The following is a 20,380-nucleotide window of genomic DNA, read 5'->3' on the forward strand; positions in this document are numbered from 1 at the left end:
TAGACTTGAATTTTTAACATCAAATCTCGACAGCAGAGATCGATAAATTTAATAATGCAATTCATAACCGTAAATAAATTGAACACATCAATACAGAACCTATTAATGGACTTTTTTTGGTTTGTTTTAAAGTGTACATCACTTGGGTTCTGATATTTAAAGTGTAACAATTTTTTAAATATCTTCATTTTTAGCTGAACTATCTCTTTAAATATGGCGTAACAATGTTCCTCTGGGTTCACGTTTGTTATTTGTCTGTTTGAAATCCTCAAAAAGAGCATGCCCATGTTTATTAGTTGAAAGATGTCTTTATTTTTTCTTTGGCTTAACTCTATCGTGCTCATTTTGGTGGCTAATAGACAGTCCAATCTGATGAGCGTTGAATATTTTAAGCCAATCATTTGGTTTTGTGTTTTCATATCCATATCTTGCTTGATTATGTTTTGGTATGTCATTAATAGCACACAGTAAGGCAGATTACTATGGTTCGCATTCTGTGTAACTGAATCAACGGCATGACTTTCATTAATCGATATACAGACAACGACAAAATATGGAAGCATGAAATTTTACTTTAATAAATGTTGTGCGTTTTCTTATTGAAATGTTAGCAGGGATTCCTCCATACTTCAATCGTTTTCCTGATCGTGCCTGTTGATAATGAGGACACAGGAACATTGTGAAATAATATAAAACACACTATAAGCTATGAAAGATCTGTATTTCACAGTTTTGCCATATATATCTATATATATATATTTTCCCTATACAATGCACTCCTTGTTCCCTGTTCCTGTTTTAAACAGGATCTGAAGGTTTATCATCATGTTTTAGTTTTGGCGTTTGCTTGATTTGGTAAGACTGAAGGCGTTTTTGTGGGTCGAATGCAATTCATGTCACCACTGTATTTTCTGTGTACCTCCGTCTCAAGAATATAGCGTTTTATCAAATGTATATACTGTTTTTTTGTTTGTTCTTCTCTGTTTTAGTGGTACCACATGAACTCTCAGGTTTTGAATTGAACTGTCGGGGTGTTTCTTGTCAGAAGTTAAGGTTTGCATTTTATTGTGAACTCTGTTCCTTTTTATAAATGTGGTTGATGTACAGTAATGTTTTATGAGAAACATAACTTGTGGGTGTTTTTCTTACCGATTGCAGTGTAAATTGTTATAATGTGACAGACGTTCTACTCATGCTTCTTCTTCTTGCAGTAAATTCCACTTTTCAGATTTTTATAAGACAGAAATTGACCAGTTTTGCTTCCACCTGATGTCAACACCTTCATGGTTTGCCTTTGAATTCAGTGCTGGAATAAAGAGATACGAGAATAAAACCCAGGAATGTTAAATGTGACTGTTTAGAGAATGAAAATCTGATTATGTTTTTTTTTTTATTTAAAGGATGCCAAAAAGCTAAAATCCGGGTAAACCAAGAAGTCACAAGTGCTGCTGTAATCCTGATTAACTTTCCATTCCAGACATTTTTTTTTTTGGTCTAGCTGTAATGGACTTATTGTTTTATTTGCACGTATAACATTGAACATTATCTGGATTCATTTGGATTTTAATATGAAGTTGTTTTTTTAACATGTTTTAGTTTTGCGCAATTGTTAATGAAGCTGAAGCAGATTTAATAATTAGGCTTTTATTTTTAATGATTAAATTAATCTAAAAAATGTATACTGTCATTTACTCAATTTTACTTGCTTTAAACTTTTATGAGTTTCTCCTGTTGAAGACAAAAGATATTTTTAAAGTGCTGAAAACATGCGCCTATCCAAGTTTTAGGAATAATAACTTGACTTCTAGTTGATCATTTGGTATCAGAAGTGGCTTATATGAAAGGCAAAGGCCTCTAGATTACGCTTATTGTACCAAAATAAAACATGATCATGCCTTGATTTTTTGAGTTTGGACAGTAGGGTCTGGCTTTGCTTAGACAAAAGTCTTGTCACTTAACAGAAATAATGTACAGTATAGGAATAAAGTCATGGTGCAGTGGAAAATAAGTTAATATTGTGTTTGACTCCCATGAGCTTGGAGCACTGCATCTATGCATCTCTGCAAAGTCACCTGGAATGGCAAAAAAACAGTATTCTTGCTGGACTCCCAGAGTTTATCAAGATTCTTTGGATTCATCTTCAATACCTACTTCATCTTACTTCAGACATGCTCAATAAGGTTCATATCTGGTGACTGGGCTGGCCAATCCTGGTGCACCTTGACCTTCTTTGCTTTCATAAACATTGATGTGGAGGCTGAAGTATGAGAAAGAGCACTAACCTGCTGAAGAATTTGCCCTCTCCTGTGGTTTGTAATGTAATAGGCAGAACAAATGTCTCGATACCTCAGGCTGTTGATGTTGCCATCCACTCTGCAGATCTCTCGCACACCACCATTCTGATTATAACCCAAACCATGATTTTTCCTTTACCAAACTTGACTGTTTTCTCTGTGAATCTTGGGTCCGTGTGGGTTCCAATAGGTCTAATGCAGTATTTGTGGTGATTGGGATGCAGTTCAACAGATGATTCATTGGAAAAATCTAGCTTCTGCCACTTTTCAAAATGATCAACCAGAAGTCAAGTTATTATTTATTGCTATTACAACTGGAATCAACGACAAGACTTTTGTCAAGTAGTGTATTTGTTTTATATATTTTCAGCTTTCTTCAAAATATATATTTTTGTGTTCAACAGAACAAAGAAACCTGTAAAGGTTTGGAACCACTTGAGAGAGCAAATGGTGAGTAAATTAAAATTTTTGGGTGAACTATCCCTTTAAGAGCATTTCCCCATCATCATTATTATTGCAATGTATTTTTAAAAAAATTATATTTATATTGTAATATTTATATCTCATTTTCACCAAAATAGTGCACAGATGCACCCATTAACCTCTGTGCATTAGTATTCAGAGACTGTACAGGATTCTTGCTGTGTTCAGAGTGAATGAACAGACTCCATTGTTCTTACAGTCAGCCATTCTTGATCTGGCTCTGATTCTGTACCAGCCGCATATAGTAAATCTGACACAATTTCCTCTTAGTTTGCATTACACAGCAAAGTTAACACATGCATGCAAGCACCATAACAGTTTTTTTTTTTTTTTTTTTTTGTATGATGGAAGGGGCGGGGATCATAAAAATGTTCATAAAAATAGGTGTAAGGTGCTTATGACCACTGACCCGGTTAAGAAACAAAGCTTGTCAGATGTCCAGCTCCACTGATATCACATGAAAACACTTTCCAGCTTCATTCCTCATTAGAAGAAGCTCAGCTTGGAAAAGAGCCTGTAATCTTAATGTGACCCTCAAAGTAAAAATAAGCCCAAGATGTCAAATCAACCGTTTGCAGTCTTAAACAAAAGCAGCTTTTATTAATAGCAAAAAAAAAAAAAAAAAAAAACTTGTTGAATTAGGTTATATTTGAGATGAGAATCTTTACGTTTAGGGCTTAAAATGGACTTAATTAGACGGTTATTCAAAGCGTTTTACAAATGATGAGCACTACAAGCGATTGATTAAGGTAAATAAACAAAAATACAAATTTATGTAATAATAAATTGTTTGGTTTTTAATATTACACATACACTTTTTTAATTACAAGCTAAAACAAGGAGGAATTAGGAAAAAGCCAATGCACATGTTTAGTAACCTAGGCCTATATGCAGCTAAAATCTCACCGAATATACATTTTCAGGGATTTGTCTTTTTTCCAGGGAGGGTTGGGAAGATTTTTCTTGTTTTTTCTTTCTTTTTTCTCAGTAGTTTGCACGTGAAAGATTGACGTATCTCTGTCATCTGTAAATATTTTTAAGTTTATTTAATTTTTTTCCGGATGGAGATCATTCCACCTGCAAGGAACCATGAACGCGAAGGTTCTGGATTTCCAGTGGTTTGCGCCTACATGTGGTCATACCCGCCTCACTCGTCTGGGATGTAAACAACAGCAAACCCTGGGGGAAAGAATGACTTAAGACTGCAATATTTTTCATTAATTTATTTCAATAGGTCAAACCAGTACTACTGTAAATTGAAATGTTAGACTAATATTTTACTTGCCCGGGAATGTTAAGAACAAACATGAGGTAAGATTTTAGCTCTGGAAATCCTGCTTAAGTTTTCTTCTTAGTGTGTTACAGGTAAGTGTTCATGGACGATTTTTTAGGATCTTGAGTGTTATCAGGGCTTCATTTCAGAGGGATTTGGGAAGATTATTCCACCAAGCAGGGATCAGTGTAATGAGAAGGTTCTGAAAATTGTTTTGTTTTCACCCTCCTGCAGGATGCAGGTAAGACTGGGTTTCAGCTGTCCCTTGAGTGTTTTTAATTGAGCTAACGTTGGTTTTATATTTGGACATTCAGACTTACTGCTTAATAATATAATTTCAGAAAAGTATTCATTGCAAATTCTAAATTTAGTTAAATCATTTTAGCAGCCCTCTAATCCTTCAAAGTACAACATTGTTCACAGTTAATTAAATATTGCTAATGTTGTTTCATACTTACTTGTGATTTCAGTTATAATATTCAAAGTACCATGGTAAACAATGTATGGAGCTGTCACTGAAAGAATGTGCGAATATAAAACTAATTTTACCTCAATTAAAACACCCAAGTTGACAGCTGAAATCCAGTCTTACCTGCATCCTGCAGGAAGATAAAAACAAAACATGTTGCAGAATCTTCTCATTATCTAATCCCTGCTTGGTGGAATATCCAAGCATTCCCAAATCCATCTCAAATGAAGCCCTGATAACACTCAAGATCCTAAAAAATCGTCCATGAACACTTATTTGAGCATTTACTTGATTGTACGGAGGATCAGTTCACAAGCAAGGAACAGTTAGAGAGAAAGTTCTGGAAAACTTTGTTTTTTTCTGTGATACAGACAGGCTGCATTTGCTTCTGGAGGGCATGTACTTCTGCAGTTGTGAAAGTTTGATTGCACATGAGGAAAGTACAACAAAAAGAGCATTACAATACATTTCAGTACAAAAAAATGCATTATCAAGCCATTTCTGCAGCTATTAAATACAACCACATCGACAACAGAGATTTAAAAAAATGTTTTGTGCATATACAAAAGTTTATAAATTTTCTATTCCTTTAACTGACAGCTGCGAATTTTAATTTAGTGCAATCAATTCATGTAAATTGCGCAATTATTAATTCATCATAAAATCTTGCTCAGGATTATCAGAGAATATTGCAGGTGTGTGTGTGAGAGAAAGAGAGAGAGAGAGAGAGAGAGAGAGAGAGAGAGAGAATGGTATTAGGTGATAGGAGGAGCCGTTCAGACGTGGCTTTATAAAGAGTCATGCCTGTGGAGCTGAAAGTCTTTAAAGTGCCAACAAAGTGACACAATGAAGCTATTCTCTACAATATTCATATTATCCAGTTTGTCCGGGGCATTAACAAGTAAGTAAACACTGTTTCCTTATTATTTATATAGGTGTATATTAGATTAAAATGATTGAATATCCATGTCTTTGTAGTTTACATCATATTGTTGTGTGTTTGATTATTGGAAAGTTGTTGTGTATTGGGTTATTTGATATTTAACTACATTGAAAATAGTTTTGGACATCAGGAAAGTCAAAAGAAAAAAAGTTAAGCATTAATAGTGTTGCTGGAGGATATTTCAGTGCCTCGGCTTGATGGTTCTGTGTGGATGAATGGTCATTTAGTTTAAACCTGCCCATCTACAATTCCTTAAATTCTCTTCGGGCAGATTTAATGCGGCATGACCACATCCTGATCTCCTCGACCTGCTCATATTCGCTTATAATCAAAATGTCTTACAAGTTTTTTTTTTAATGAATGTCTCTAAGTGCATTACTTTTATAATAGCTTAATAAAAATAAGCAATAATGGTTTTGTCTTGCACAGCACTATCTGTTTATAGATTTCAGTAGCATTGCATTCAAATGTTGAGTTATGCTAGCTTATGCGCTTTATTCAGAGAGCAAGCCATCTTTCATATGGTCTTTAATGAAGCCAAAAATCTGATCCCCCATACAGCTGACCGTCACATGCACAGGATTTAGATCTGCTCTCATGCCCCGCCTCTCACTCGCTCCACCAACCAATCAAAGACTTTCATCTTGTGACTGAGCGAGTGTTTCAGTGCACTTTCTCTATAGTTGACCTCATAGTGATTTTCTGATTATGCTTCTATACTTAAGGACAAGCTGACCGAAGCAACTCCAATTCCAGATTCAATCAGTATCAGACACTGAATACAAAGCGGTTCCCAGTTTGGAATGATGGAGACCCACGCTACAAAACCAGCTGGATGGGTAAGACCAAATTACTTATTCATTCATTCAATTTCCTTCGGCTTAGTCTCTATTTCAGAGGTTCACCACTGCAGAATGAACTGCCATCTGTTAAAGCATATGTTCTACTCAGCGGGTGTCCTTCCAGCCGCAACCCAGTATTGGGAAACACCCATACACACTCATTCACACACACTCATACACTACGGCCAATTTAGTTTATTCAATTCACTTATAGCGCATGTCTCTGGACTGTGGGGGAAACCAAAGCACCTGGAGAAAACCCACATGAACAAGGGAAGAACATGCAAACTTTACACAGAAATGCCAACTGACCCAGAGGGGACTAGAACCAGCGACCTTCTTGCTGTAAGGTGAAGGTGATAGCCAATGAGCCACCGCACTGCCCCAGTTTATTTAATAAGAAGGAAAAAGAAACGTCTTGTCTAAACTGTACACTTGCATCAACATAAAAATACAATGCATGTGTTACAACTGTTGCTTTTTGTTCATTTCTAGTAGCATTTCTGGAGCTGAAATAGTCGAGAAAGTTGTTAACAAGCTCAAACTAAAACAGTGTTTCTCAACTGGCGGGTCGCGGGAACATTTTCAGTGGGTCGCGGAGCGTGTGGTAAAAACAACAACAAAAGTTAAATTTTTTACTTATTTTGACTTTTATTTTGACTTTTCACGTTAGAGCATGAAACCTTCTAAATTAAAATGACATTTAGAAACCAGACAACATGTTTTATTACTGTTTAGTTCATGGCAACTGAACCTTTCCTTACCCTAACCACTGTTTACAGTGTTTGTCGTTTTTACTTTGTAATATTTCTATTTTTTGATACATTTTGTTAAATGACAGCAATAAAATATTGTTTATTTGTAAGCCTTGGTGATGTTCTTATGATTTATCTGTCACTACTTGTGTATGTTAACAAATAAATACAAACTAATTATAATTCCTAAAATTGTATTATAGTTCCTAAAAATTTGGGTAGCGGCTTGATGACCATGTAAATATGTGGGTCCCATGGCCAAACCAGTTGAGAACCCCTGAACTAAAAGGTTTGATTCCTCATGTTGATTTACATGAGCAAAAGTTATAGGACTGACAGATAATTGTGGTTTTATGCTTACCTGATTTCACCAAACAGGACATGTTCTTGAATTAACATCTATGTTGACTCTGGAACAACATTTCAATCAGCCAATCAGAATTAAGGGATACGTTTACAGTTTATGTGGTTGAGGCTTACAGTTAGATTTATGCATTTCTACATGATTGTTATTCAACTATTATTCCCCTCTGATTTTGGGAATAAGTTACAGTTATGGTTGGGTTTAGGGGTAGGGAATTGGTATGCATTACATTTTAGAACAGAAATGTCATTCCAGATTCAACAGAGATGTTATTCCAGGATCGCATTGTACTTTGCACAATCATGACGTGTGTGGTTTTATCAGAGTTTCTTGAAAAGGTTTAAAACAAAATTTTAGACCTTAAAAGGTCTTAAATTTACTGAAATATTGTGTTGTGTGTCTTAAATCATTTTAAACAGGTCTTACATTTTCCTCTATCCAAGTAAAGCTACCCAATCGGGCTGACATTCATCTAATCTCCAACAATCCATCTTGAAATCAAGAAAAGAAAACTAAAAACAATTACACTGTTCCTAATGATAATTACAGAACAATATATCCCTCTACTTTATCTTCCATTCATACAAAAAAACTGTTTACAGAAATAAAGGGGAGTATATGTAATAATATTTATAATTAGGCATAAAACTTAAGGTTTTATAACAGACACACATTTTGAAACGCAGGTTGAATAGAAGTTATACTCGATCAAATTTGACCAAAAGCCAACTAATATATAGTTTTGATTATTTAAGTAATTGCCTGCATAATAAATATACTTTTAACCATGTTAAACATATCATTTAAAAAATAAATAAATACAGTTGAAGGCAGAATTATTAGCCCCCCTGAATTATCAGCCCCTTGTTTATTTTTTTAACAGAGAACACATTTCTAAACATAATAGTTTTTATAACTCATCTCCAATAACTGATTTATTTTATCTTTGCCATGATGACAGTAAATAATATCTGACTAGAAAACTTTCAAGACACTTCTACACAGCTTAAAGTGACATTTAAAGGCTTAACTAGGTTAATTAGGTTAACTAGGTAGGTTAGGGTAATTAGGCAAGTTATTGTATGACGATGGTTTGTTCTGTAGACTATTGGGGGGGAAAATTAGCTTAAAGGGGCTAACAATTTTTACCTTAAAATGGCTTTTAAAAAATATAAAACTGCTTTTATTCTAGCCAAAATAAAACAAATAAGACTTTCTCCAGACGAAAAAATATTAATAGACATACTGTGAAAATGTCCTTGCTCTGTTAAGCATTATTTGGGAAATATTTGGAAAAGAAAAAAAAAAATCAAAGGGGGGCTAATAATTCTGATTTCAACTGTATATATGTGTGTGTGCGTGTGTCCAGAAAGTCATTAAAATCAATTCTGAACAGAAAGGTTTTACCCTGGGATGTAAAATTGGAGATAGAGTCCACCTAACAAATATCTAACGGCAGGGAATTCCATAACTGTGGTGCTATGCAGCTAAAAGCCCTCCCACCAAATGATAACTATATATATATATATATATATATATATATATATATATATATATATATATATATATATATATATATATATATATATATATATATATATATATATATGGAAAAAATGCAACTATAACTTCCGTTTTGAAAGTATGTCACTAAGAAATAATTACATTAGAATTACATTGTAAGTACGTCTAAATGCGTCTGCATACGTCTTAAATTTAATTGATAATGGTCTTAAAAGGGTCTTAAAAAGTCTTAAATTTGACTTGATGAAACCCTGTTTATCATGACAGCCATAATCACACTCGTGAATATTTCTCAATATGAATCGTTATACAGTATGTCCCCCTGAACCACAAAACCGGTCATAAGTGTTGATGTTGATTTCAAATGGAGATTTATACTACACATGAAAGCTGAATATATATAAGCGTTTGTTAATAAATATGTTTGTTAGTATAGGACAATATTTAGCTGAGATATAATTATTTGAAATCAGGAATCTGAAGGTTCAAAGAAATCTGAATATTAAGTAAATCTATTTTTTAAAACTTACTATTTGTAGTGCTTAGCAATGCACGTTACTAATCAAATCAAAATCTTCATCACTTAAAAGAAATATCTCTTAATTTAACCCCTGCATTGTATTTTTGGCAGATGTCCACATTTTATTTTCACTTAATCCATAATAAAGTTTTACATATACATAATGCTTTTATTTATTTTAGTAAAACATAAATAAGTTGAATACAAATGCTGAAGACCACTGGCTATGGCTTAATAATAAATACACACTACATTTATTAAAGGAAGTTTCACATTCATTATATGACGGTCTTTATTAAAGTGAAATTTCTGAAACAGTACTATTTTTAGTGGACCCGAAATTATTCTTCAGTGGCATCACGGCAAAAATCCTCTTTTAGGACTCCTATTTTTAATAGCACATATGCATAATGTGCATTTCTACAGGTGGCCAGCTGAAGTTTGATGTGGGAAATGATGCTCCTACCTTGACCGGTGCAAAAATCAGCTTCACCATTGACATCGTGTTCCCTCATAACCAGAAGGTCCTGCCTGATGGACAAGTTGTTTGGGCAATAAACTGCACCATCAATGGTATTTTCTCTATGATCCTAATCTCAGACTATTTACAAAGCACAATTTTATCTTAATAATATGGAAACTTTTCTAATTTAGGCACACAGTTTCACGAAGGCGAGCCCGTGTATCCTGAGGAAAACTCATGGAACGCTGTGTCTCCAAATGCTCATCTCTTTTCCAGACAGGGAGACAAGCCACCTCCATATGTGTTTGTATGGAAAACCTGGGGTAAGGAAAGCAACTGCTATACTGCAAGGTGCACTTTTACACCTGGTGTATTCACTTCAGCATCTCCTCTTGCGTTTGACAGGCAAATACTGGCAGGTTTGCGACGGTCCTTCCTCTTCGCTGACCATCGACACTGATGATGTTCCTCTGGGCTCTTATATAATGGATGTTGTCATCTATCACTACAGGCAAAAAGATAGATTCATCCCCATTGGATTTGCATCCACACAGTTCTCGATCATTGGTGAGTCTAACTCAAATGTTGGCATCAAGCAAAAGTTAAAGGGCAAATATGTACGATCTTTTCATTAAAATATAAATAAGCAATTTTAACTAGTGACAACGGGCCTTGTGTTGTGTGTTCACACTAATGATGTCACAGACACTCGATTTCATGTTTGGTTTTAGAGAAAACAGGGAAACAGCATGCTTTTTTGATATGCCGTGTGTTTTATTAGACTGCACCGAGCAACATTATAACAGAACCCTAAAATGTGTGTACTTTGGTAAAACAGGCTGACCATGAAATCACTAGGAAGAACTGGAAGTGTTGTATTGTGGAATAATAAAAGCTCTGCTGCTTTCATTCCACATCACACTCGTCTCTCATCAGCAGTTGCTCAGCGTTTTGCTTTCCCTTCGCCATCTTTTAGCCTTAAGGCCCGTGCACACCGAGATGTTTTTTGCTCACGTTTTCCGTCGACGTTTAACGCCTCATAACTAAATAAAGGGCGTCAATGTGATCGTGCACACCAACGCGCAAAACGCCAGGCGCAAAAGCGTCATTTTAAAAAAACACCTCATGCTCGTTTTTTTGTTGCCGTCAAAACCTTCTCCACCAATCAGACCATCATTTTTGTTCACGTGCACGAAGCTGCTGAAGTTACAGTAAACAGCACTTGGAGGCGCTCAAGCGCAAAACTGTCAATGCGAGCGCACATTGAATAAGATGCCCAGAGGCCATATGAACGTGGAGGTGCTTATTGCTCTGTGAACAATAATCATTTCTTCATCGCTAGAGCTGGAGCTGCTGCTTGAACCATCCATGCTTGTTCGAGTCACCAATAACTTTATTGAGCTTATTCTAAAATGCGGAAGTGCGCCTGTTTTCGAGATTGTCTTAGAACTTCCGTTTCAGTCGCCTATGGGAGAAATGACAAGGTAAAAATAAACGGTAAAAAACGGTTAAATTACTTGCTCTACAAACAAATGTTTGCATGACTATACAGACCAAGTAGAATAATATAACAAGGAAATATCAGTTTGCAACATCAAACAGCGAAACGAGCAGTTTTTAATGTCTAAAAATGAATGGAAGTGAATGAGACCGGAAGTCTCGTGCCAAAAAGATTCAAATGGCAGTGCCCGCTCGTCTACTGAGAATAAGGTCAATAAACAAACGTGTGAACTTCCTCTCCTCCTCTTCTTCTCTGTTATAAGTGGATGTCAGAAGCTTAAAATTGTGCAGCACCATCTAACGTCAAAAGAGTGATTTAGCATAGTCTTCAGCTTGACGCCAGTGAAAACTGAACACTGAAAAACGCCTCGTAAATCGCTGATGATAAACGCAAACTTAAAACGTCTTGGTTTGTAGGAGCCTTTACTCTACTTCTTACTGCCATAATAATAAGTGTTAAATACTTCAAATTCAAGTTGATTTATAACTGTTTTCAAATTCCAGTCCTCGTCTGTCAATGTAAAGTGTTATAAACATGCAAAGTGTTATAAACTTTCATGTATTTAAGATAATGATGACCGTTAAATGCTTCATAACAGTCTTGCGAAAAGGGTCCTTTGGTTAATCTCATGTGCTTGGCAAGTCCCACTCTCACACAAGAAACAAGAGTTGTCTCTTGTTTTTATTAAAGATTATGAAGGCATATGACTTCAATGAAATATGTTCATTTTTTATTTAATAGCCAGTGTTATGGGTTTTCACTACGTGTTTTTTCTGCATTTTGGGTATTAATTTAGATGACAACACGTGAAGATTGCCATCTACTGGTCTGTCGCATAGTGAATAACTTTAGCTGTTTAAATGGTAATCGTGTTGCTTTGTAATTTTTTAAAAGCAGCAAAGAATTTAGTACACAATTTCTTGTAAGCATACCCTGAGTGACATTATACTTTATTTCATCCCTATATTTCTAGACCAGATTCCCTTTGCGGTTTCTCTGACTCAGGTAAACGACAAAGACCAAGGTGATCACAAATTCGTCCAGAACAGAGCAGTGGCCTTCAGCATCACCCTTCACGACCCCAGTGAGTACTTGAGCAAATCTGACGTGACTTTCAACTGGAACTTCGGGGATGGCAGTGGCACTGTAATATCCAGGGAATCCACCGTCACACACACTTACATTGCATCTGGGGTCTTCAAGCCGCAAGTCGTCGTACAGGCAGCTATTCCAGATCCGTCTTGTTCAGGTCCACCGAATCCTCCAGTTGAAGGATCCACTGCCAACACCTTCACCTCTGAGAGCCCCAAACACCCCAGCGAACACCTCGCTACAGGTGCACTGCATGCTTTCACTCTTTACACTACTGGACAAAGTATGCAAATGATATATATCTTTAACTACAATTTACTGCTATATATATTTAAATATTAAAAGGAAATGTTCTGATCAATGAACTTGTAGTCTGATGTCCTACAAATAGAACTTGCCCACCCTTATGAAAATGAATCATGCTTTTATTAGAGTACATGTGTATTAAGTATGTTTTCTTGATGAATGGATTACTATCCTTTGTTTTATTATGAACGCTAGGGATGCACTGAATTTTTGGCCTAAGAAATTATTAGCCAATTATCACCTGAAAGAGAAAAATAGCTGAAATTATAAGCTAAAATGTCTGTGTAGCAGTGTTTTGTGAGCTGGTTGGTTTCAGTCTCCCTCCAGCCGTTGTCACTGCACTGTGTAAAGTGGTTTCACAGTGGACACGGAAAGCAGTGCGCTATGAAATCCATTCATTTCAATGGCTTGCATTACGCAAGGGTGGTTTATTGCTGTGCAAGGACCAAAGACAAGAGAAACAGAGCATGTTATGGATAAGCTTATGTATGCTAATTTAAAATAGCATAATATTCTACTATGAGTATATTCTGCTCATGTACATTTATACTTCACTACGTATGATCTGCGCATGCTCACCGAAAAAATCCACTCAAATAATGCCTCGGCAGGACTTTTTTTATGTAGTTTACTTATTGCTGCCTCTTGCAGTAGCACTACTTTGCTGTCAATAACATTTTTCTGTCAATAAAATGTGGTTATTTCATTGGTTATTAATGTTATCATGTAAAAAGTCTTATGAAATTATTGCATTTTTGACTTCATTTTTCAGCCAAATGCATCTGGAAGTTTAGGTTTTGGCCTAGAGTTTTTTTTTATTTCAGTGCATCTCTAATGAATAGCACAGCGAAACTATGGTTAGTGGAGCAAAATCATAATGAATTTGTGGTTTAACTACAATGGTTTAACTACATTCATTTTGTAAAAAAGAAATAAATCGGTTTGGGCTCAGTATAATGTTATGTAAATGTATAAACCCTCAACTGCTCTGCTTTTTACAGCAGATTTAGACCTCATTGTAGTGTATAGGCTAAATATAAGTATCATTTACAATAAACATTACTAACATTTAGCATTTCTTGCAATTCTGACGTTGTCTGAAAGTCATCTGCAAGATTTCAAAGTCAGAATTATGAGGGGAAAAAGTCAGTTTCCATTTTTATTCTTGGATATTCCAGCTAAAGTAAAAGTGTTGATCGTTTACTTCATGATTCAACAGATCATCCTACCAGACATTTTTCAGCACCCTTTGTGAAATCCACACCTGTATCTGCAATGAAAACTGTTCCACCTGCACCTACAAATGGAGATCCATCAAAATCCAGCCTTGAGAGGCAGGTTGTTGATCTTGTACCTGAATTTAAGATGTCTGAAACACTGAATACTGTGACAAACACACCACTGAAGGCAACTGGTAAGTTATTATTCTTTATTCTTATTTTTTCAATAGAGATATTTCATCAAATGTAATAATATAAACAAAACAGTTTTTATAAATATAAAAAATTATTTTCCAAATCATCAGCCACAGACATGGTGATGGTGGAGGATGAGTCTATTGAAAACCAAGCCCATGTGTCGATAATAAAGCGTCAGGCCCCAAACATTAACGGCTGTGTGATTTACCGATATGGATCCTTCTCAACTGATATCGAGATTATCGGTGAGCCTCCTCTCTTTGTCAGCTCATGTTTATTTGCGTTACGCTATCGACCTTGAAGAATGATGTATGTTTGTTTGTTCAGAGGGCATTGAGAGTGTGCAGATCGTCCAGGTGGCTGTAGCTGATGGCTTTCTGCTAACAGAGATGGAGCAGAATGCTGTGGATTTCACCGTTTCTTGCCAAGGAAGGTGAGATCTCCGAAAACATGCACAAAATATACACTGAGAAAAAGAAAATCTTCTTTCAAGAGTTCACACTTAGCTTATGATTGATAATAAAGCGTATATGGCATGCTGCCCGGGGGGAGAACCCTTAGCTCAGGATATCCTCGAGCCAGGGGCTCCCTCCAGTTTGAAGGGCGAGAGGGGAGTTTGAGCTCAGGTAAGTCTTGAGACTCCCCTGCTTGTGAACGTGCTAAGATATAATTGGCTGAGAAGAGTCGGCTGAGAAGAGTTTGCTGTTATGGAGTAGTCAATTTACTGGTGTATGTCTTTGGATGGTGGGAGGAAATTGATAAACCTGGGGAAAACCCATGTGAGCAGGGGGAGAACAAGCAAACTCTGCACAGAAACACAGACGGGCATGGTAAGGGACAGAACCAGTTGCATTCTTGCTTTAAGGTGACAGTGCTAACCTCTGGGCCGCTGTGCCGCCCAATCAGAAGTAGGGGTGGATGGAGGGATTCTTCAAGACGAAGATGACTGGAATGGAAAACTCTGGTTATTTATAGTGTCTCGGTATTCATCTGATTGGTGCAGTATACGGAGCTGATACAATACTGTGTTCAGTTATAAGCACGTGATCCTCTCTAGTTTTTTGTTTGTGCTTTTTAAGTCAGTATCCAAAAATTTTAATTACATGTATGCCCAAAACTTTAATATCGCATTAAAAATTTGCAAATAAAGCAGTGTTTACATCCAGGGAGTCAAAAAGAACAAAATCGTCACTTGCTGATAAACTGGCGCCAAATATCAAAATTTCAAGAGGAGCATGTGATATGATGACTGATCGTGGCTGGTCTCTCATCTGCAATCATTATTAAACCAGATTAGATTATTGCAAACTCACTATAAATAGCCCGTCTTGCCTTGTTCCCTTATCTTTGTTTTTGAAGAGTCCCCCATCCACCCCATCTCCCCCTTTTCCTCCCTTACCAAGGAGAGCTATCGAGAACTACCTGATCTCGGACCCACTTACATTCTTATGGACTAGGCGGGAGCCCTGGGCTCAATTATCCTCAACCTCAGGGTTCCCTCACGGGACAGAATGACGGACCTGGTATAATATCAAGCAATATCTAAGGCCCAATCCTAATTCAACCTCTTAGGCCTTAGCCCTTCCCCTTACCCCTACCACTTGTTTTGTGCGTCACACCAAGGGGTAGGGGTGTCCCAATTCTCTTTAGCTTGAAGGCATTCGGCTAAGGGGAAGGGGTGAATAGACCTTCAAACAAAGATTTTTCAGCACTACACTCAAAACCAAGGGGTAAGAAAATTTCCCAGAATACACCTGCCACAACAGCAGTATTGCTGAACCCAGAAGAAAGGAAATCCTCAAATTAGTATTTTTTGTCATTATTAAGCATTTTTACAACCAACAAATGCATGTTTTAATATATTCATAACCGCGTTCATGTTTTACTGTCATGCTTTAAAAAAAACCAAAAAAAAAAAAAAAACCCGCTAAATTTCGCAATCTATAATCCATTATAATAACTCCTGTATAGTAGTCCCACAACATTCTGACACTCGATGGCACTCGGATACCCTGTCAGAAATATCTAGTGGCTGGGAATGAGCTTTTTACAGTGTCTGCTATAATGTAATAAATGTTATACAAAGTATAATGTTGTTTTCGTGTGTTTACACAGATGAATATGGCCACTGTGTAAATACACAGTACAGTTACGGTCTTATTGCCACTTTAGATCATTATGATAACATAATATATGCCTTCAGTGATTTCCTGAAGATAAACACCAAAAAATAGCACAACTGGAATAACTAGAGCAGTCGCGATCGTCTGATCTCATTTGAAGCATGAGATCGCGATGACATATGATGACGTGTGCAGGTACTGTAGTGCTGTCCCAATTCTTAGGGGTAAATTTTGAAGCCCTTCCTCGTAACAGTCAGTTATAAGGGCTAAGGGGAAGGGGTAAGGGTAAAAAATAGAGTTGGGATTGGGCCTAAGTGTGAACTGTTGAAATTAAATAAATGACTTGCACCTCAGAAGACAATGCAGACACGCAATGAATGCGTGGTGGCATTTGAAGGCATGAGACTTGGAGCAGAGACGCTCTTGGAGAATTGACGCTCTTGACAAATCTGTTGGTCATTAACAATATAAAGACACTAATAGATTTTGGAATGACCAAAACAACATTTTAGATGTTTCACAATGTGCTCAGCCTGCTGGTTTGTCCATTCACACATATTTTCATTGTCACATAATCTCTTATAACAAAATCACATGAAAAACGTTTATCCTACTCAGTTATGCGCATACACTTTTTATGCACATTTTCAAAATGTATGCTCATCTTGACATTTCCGTCAACCATTTTTTATGTGCAAATCCAAAATGCGCATAAAAATAGGCGGATAGAAACACAGCTAATGAGTTAACCTAGAAATGAAAATTCTGTGTAATTACTCTTGTGTCATTCCAATTTCCTGAGACCTTTATTCGTCTTCTGAACACAAATTAAGATATTTTAGATGAAATCGGAGTGCTCCCTCATCCTCCAAAGACTGCAACAGTCCCGAGACATTAAAAGTCCAACAAAGAAACAAAAACATGTCAAAACATTTAATGTGACTCCAGTGGTTCAACTTTAATAAGGCGAAAATCCAAGTAAACATGCACCTTGACCTGAGACGGAAGGCATTGGCAATTAAAGTCGTTTTTACAGGTTATTTGGCACACAAAAGTGTTCTTGGAACTTTTGGATGATTCCATTTGAACCAATGAAGTCACATGAATGATTTTGATTGTTTTGGTTTCTTTTTTGGACTCTTGTCTAGAAAGCGTCAGAGAGCTCTCAGATTTTATCTAAAATATCTGAAGATCTGTGAGTATTTAATAACAGAATTTTCATTTTTCTATGAACTAACCTTTTAACTAAGTTTTAAAACAGTAAACATTTTTGTTGAGTAGGTTTTACTTGATTATTTTAGGTAACAAAATAAGCGTCTAACTATCAGTTCTTATATTTATAAAGAGTTTGTGAATTTAAAGGAGAGATTTCTGAATGGTCTGTCTTTTGCGCAGAATACAATCTGAATGGTCTGTCTTTTGCGCAGAATACAATCTAATAATGTACTGACAGAGCGGCACGGTGGCTCTGTAGTTAGCACTGTCACCTCGCAGCAAGAAGGTTGCTGGTTCGAGTCCTAACTGGGTTAATTGGCATTTCTGTGTGAAGTTTGCATGTTCCCCCCATGTTCGCATGGGTTTCCTCTGGGTGCTCCAGTTTCCCCCACAGTCTAAAGAGATGGGCTATTCAGTGCTGGGTTGCAGCTGGAAGGAACATATGCTGGATAAGGTGGCAGTTCATTCTGCTGTGACGACCCCTAATGAATAAAGGGACTAAGCTGAAGGAAAATGAATGAATGAATGAATGAATGAACACACCAACACAAATGCTATGAAGCACATAACTGAGCGTAGACAGCTCAATCCTTGATGCGCAGCACAATGATAGTAGCAGTCAAGTTTTGTTTTGTATGTGTTATTTTAGGTAGAAAATGAATGCTAAATGTCATAAAACAACAATTTACTACAACACATAACAAAAAAAATAAACAAGTACTTAAAAACTGTGTAAATACAGCTACAAAACAGTGAAAAAAGCTACATTATATCATAGATTTTACATCATTTCTTCAAAAAAATCATTGTAACCATAAACAATTACAACGAAAATACACCTACAAGTTAACTTCTCAAAAATAATAATATATAATTTAGAATTTCTTCATATTCTATCATACTTTTTTAGAACTAAATTATATAGCATCAGGGTGTTTGTAGTGTCTTAATAAGTCTTAAATCTCAAAAGCTCAATTTTAGGCCTTAAAAAGTCTTAAATCCAGTGAAACATTGTGTTGTAGGTCTTAAAGCTTTTTTAACAGGTCTTAATTTTCCATTGATCATGTATAGCTACCCAATCTGGCCTTTAACACCCATACAATCACCAACAATCCCAATCTCAATATAACATTTTACTATTTATTTAAATATAGCATATCTTTACTTTCCTCACTTTGCTTTAAAGTTCTCCATTTATTTACTGCTGAGGATACTGAACCGATCTATATTTATTATTATAATTATTATATTATTTAATTATATTCATTTTTTGATAGGTCAAGTGAAAATTCTTTCCAACTGGGATATTCGAAAAAAAAAATTCTTAGCATTTAGCCCTGTGCAAGTCAAAAATTTCATTCATAATGGTCTTAAAAATGTCTTGAAGTCTTAAATTTAACATGAAACCTGCGTAAATTAGCATTCGTTTTTCTGTAGTATTTACTTCACAGACTCACTTTAAGCAATATATTAATGATTTGTAGAATTCATAAGCCTTGTCTTTTTAGCATCCCCACTGAAGTGTGCACTATAGTGTCGGATGCTGACTGTCATGCACCAGTTATGACCATCTGCAATGCCCTGAGCCCATCTTCAGATTGCCAACTCATCCTTCGTCATTTCTTCAATGACTCTGGAACCTTCTGCATCAATGTGTCCATGGCGAATGACGTCAGTATGGCTGTCACAAATGCCAGGGTTAACATTAACATAGGTGAGTTACTTACTGTTGCAACATCATGCATGGCAATCCAAAATTAGAGAAGGCTTTTAGAGTTATTGTGCCATTATATCATTCAGCAGGTTCCAGGTTGACATCTGCAGGTGCCGCGGCCCTGTTGTTGGGGATCTTGACTGTCGTATCAGCAATGGCTGCTGTAGCGTTTGCGTATAAGTGAGTCATTTTAAAGCATCCACTGATTTATTCAGTTGGCATTAATTATTTGTGAAGTATTATGAATTATTCAAGCAATTCTTTTCGGGTTTCCCCCTTCCCCTAATCAATAAGCGAATTTGTGTGAACATCAACATGGTTGGAAAACACTGACTGGCCTTGATTTTTCAACCTTTCTAGGCGTCTTAAAGGGTACCAAAGGCTGACTGAGGATCCAGCAGCATGCCAATCCAATGATGCCGGCGTGTGCTCAATGCCAGCGCTTTTCTGGAGCCTGATGAACCAGCAGACGGTGGATCAGAAAAAAGGAGTAGTGTGAATTTTACTTTCGATGATGAAAAAATGTAGGTAGCATTGGCACTATTTTGAAGAGCATTAAGAAATTTGAACCTTTTGTACCACTTTTCAATCTTTAATGTTTGAATTGGATTTTGTATTATTTTTGTACACACATTTGACGACAAATTGTTTTTTTTTCTACCAAAAACTGTTAGTAAGTACAGCGTTCGTACTTTAAACTTGAGTTTAAAAAGGAAACTTTGGGCCAACAAAGCTTATTTGGTAAAGGACTTCTGGAACCCCATGCATTCATTTTTAACACTACTGAATAAAATATCACAAAAGCTGCTATTACTTTCTGGCATCATTATCTTAGATAATTAGCTGTTTACTATCCTGTTAAGTCCTTTTTGATATCATGACCTGCTTTCCTTCATTTGTGTGACCAAACTATTGCTGTTACTCACTTGCACCTCCCTAAAAACCTAGAATGGCCTTAATACCGACCACTGAGTGACTACTAATCTACTTTTCCTTCATCCCAAGTGGTTGGAAGCCAAACCTGCCAAAGGTTAGTAAGCAGATTACTTATCTTCAATGCCCAGAATGTCTTAAAACCAAA

At 36.2% G+C, this 20,380-nt stretch overlaps 1 protein-coding gene across 2 annotated transcripts; it reads left to right on the forward strand.

Moving 5' to 3' along the window:
* Positions 1-5,333: 5,333 nt before the first annotated feature.
* Positions 5,334-20,109, forward strand: pmelb (premelanosome protein b). 2 transcript variants are annotated; one of them, XM_005162378.6, is made up of 12 exons: positions 5,334-5,420; positions 6,188-6,301; positions 9,894-10,040; positions 10,122-10,253; positions 10,336-10,497; positions 12,405-12,767; positions 14,049-14,243; positions 14,355-14,492; positions 14,575-14,680; positions 19,094-19,299; positions 19,389-19,479; positions 19,660-20,107. In XM_005162378.6, exons 1-12 carry the CDS (start codon positions 5,366-5,368, stop codon positions 19,796-19,798), a joined length of 1,848 nt encoding a protein of 615 aa, XP_005162435.2. In that variant the 5' UTR covers positions 5,334-5,365; the 3' UTR covers positions 19,799-20,107.
* The last annotated feature ends 271 nt before the right edge of the window (positions 20,110-20,380 follow it).

The sequence above is a fragment of the Danio rerio genome, chromosome 23 (assembly GCF_049306965.1).
Source record: "Danio rerio strain Tuebingen ecotype United States chromosome 23, GRCz12tu, whole genome shotgun sequence".
Lineage (NCBI taxonomy): Eukaryota > Metazoa > Chordata > Actinopteri > Cypriniformes > Danionidae > Danio > Danio rerio.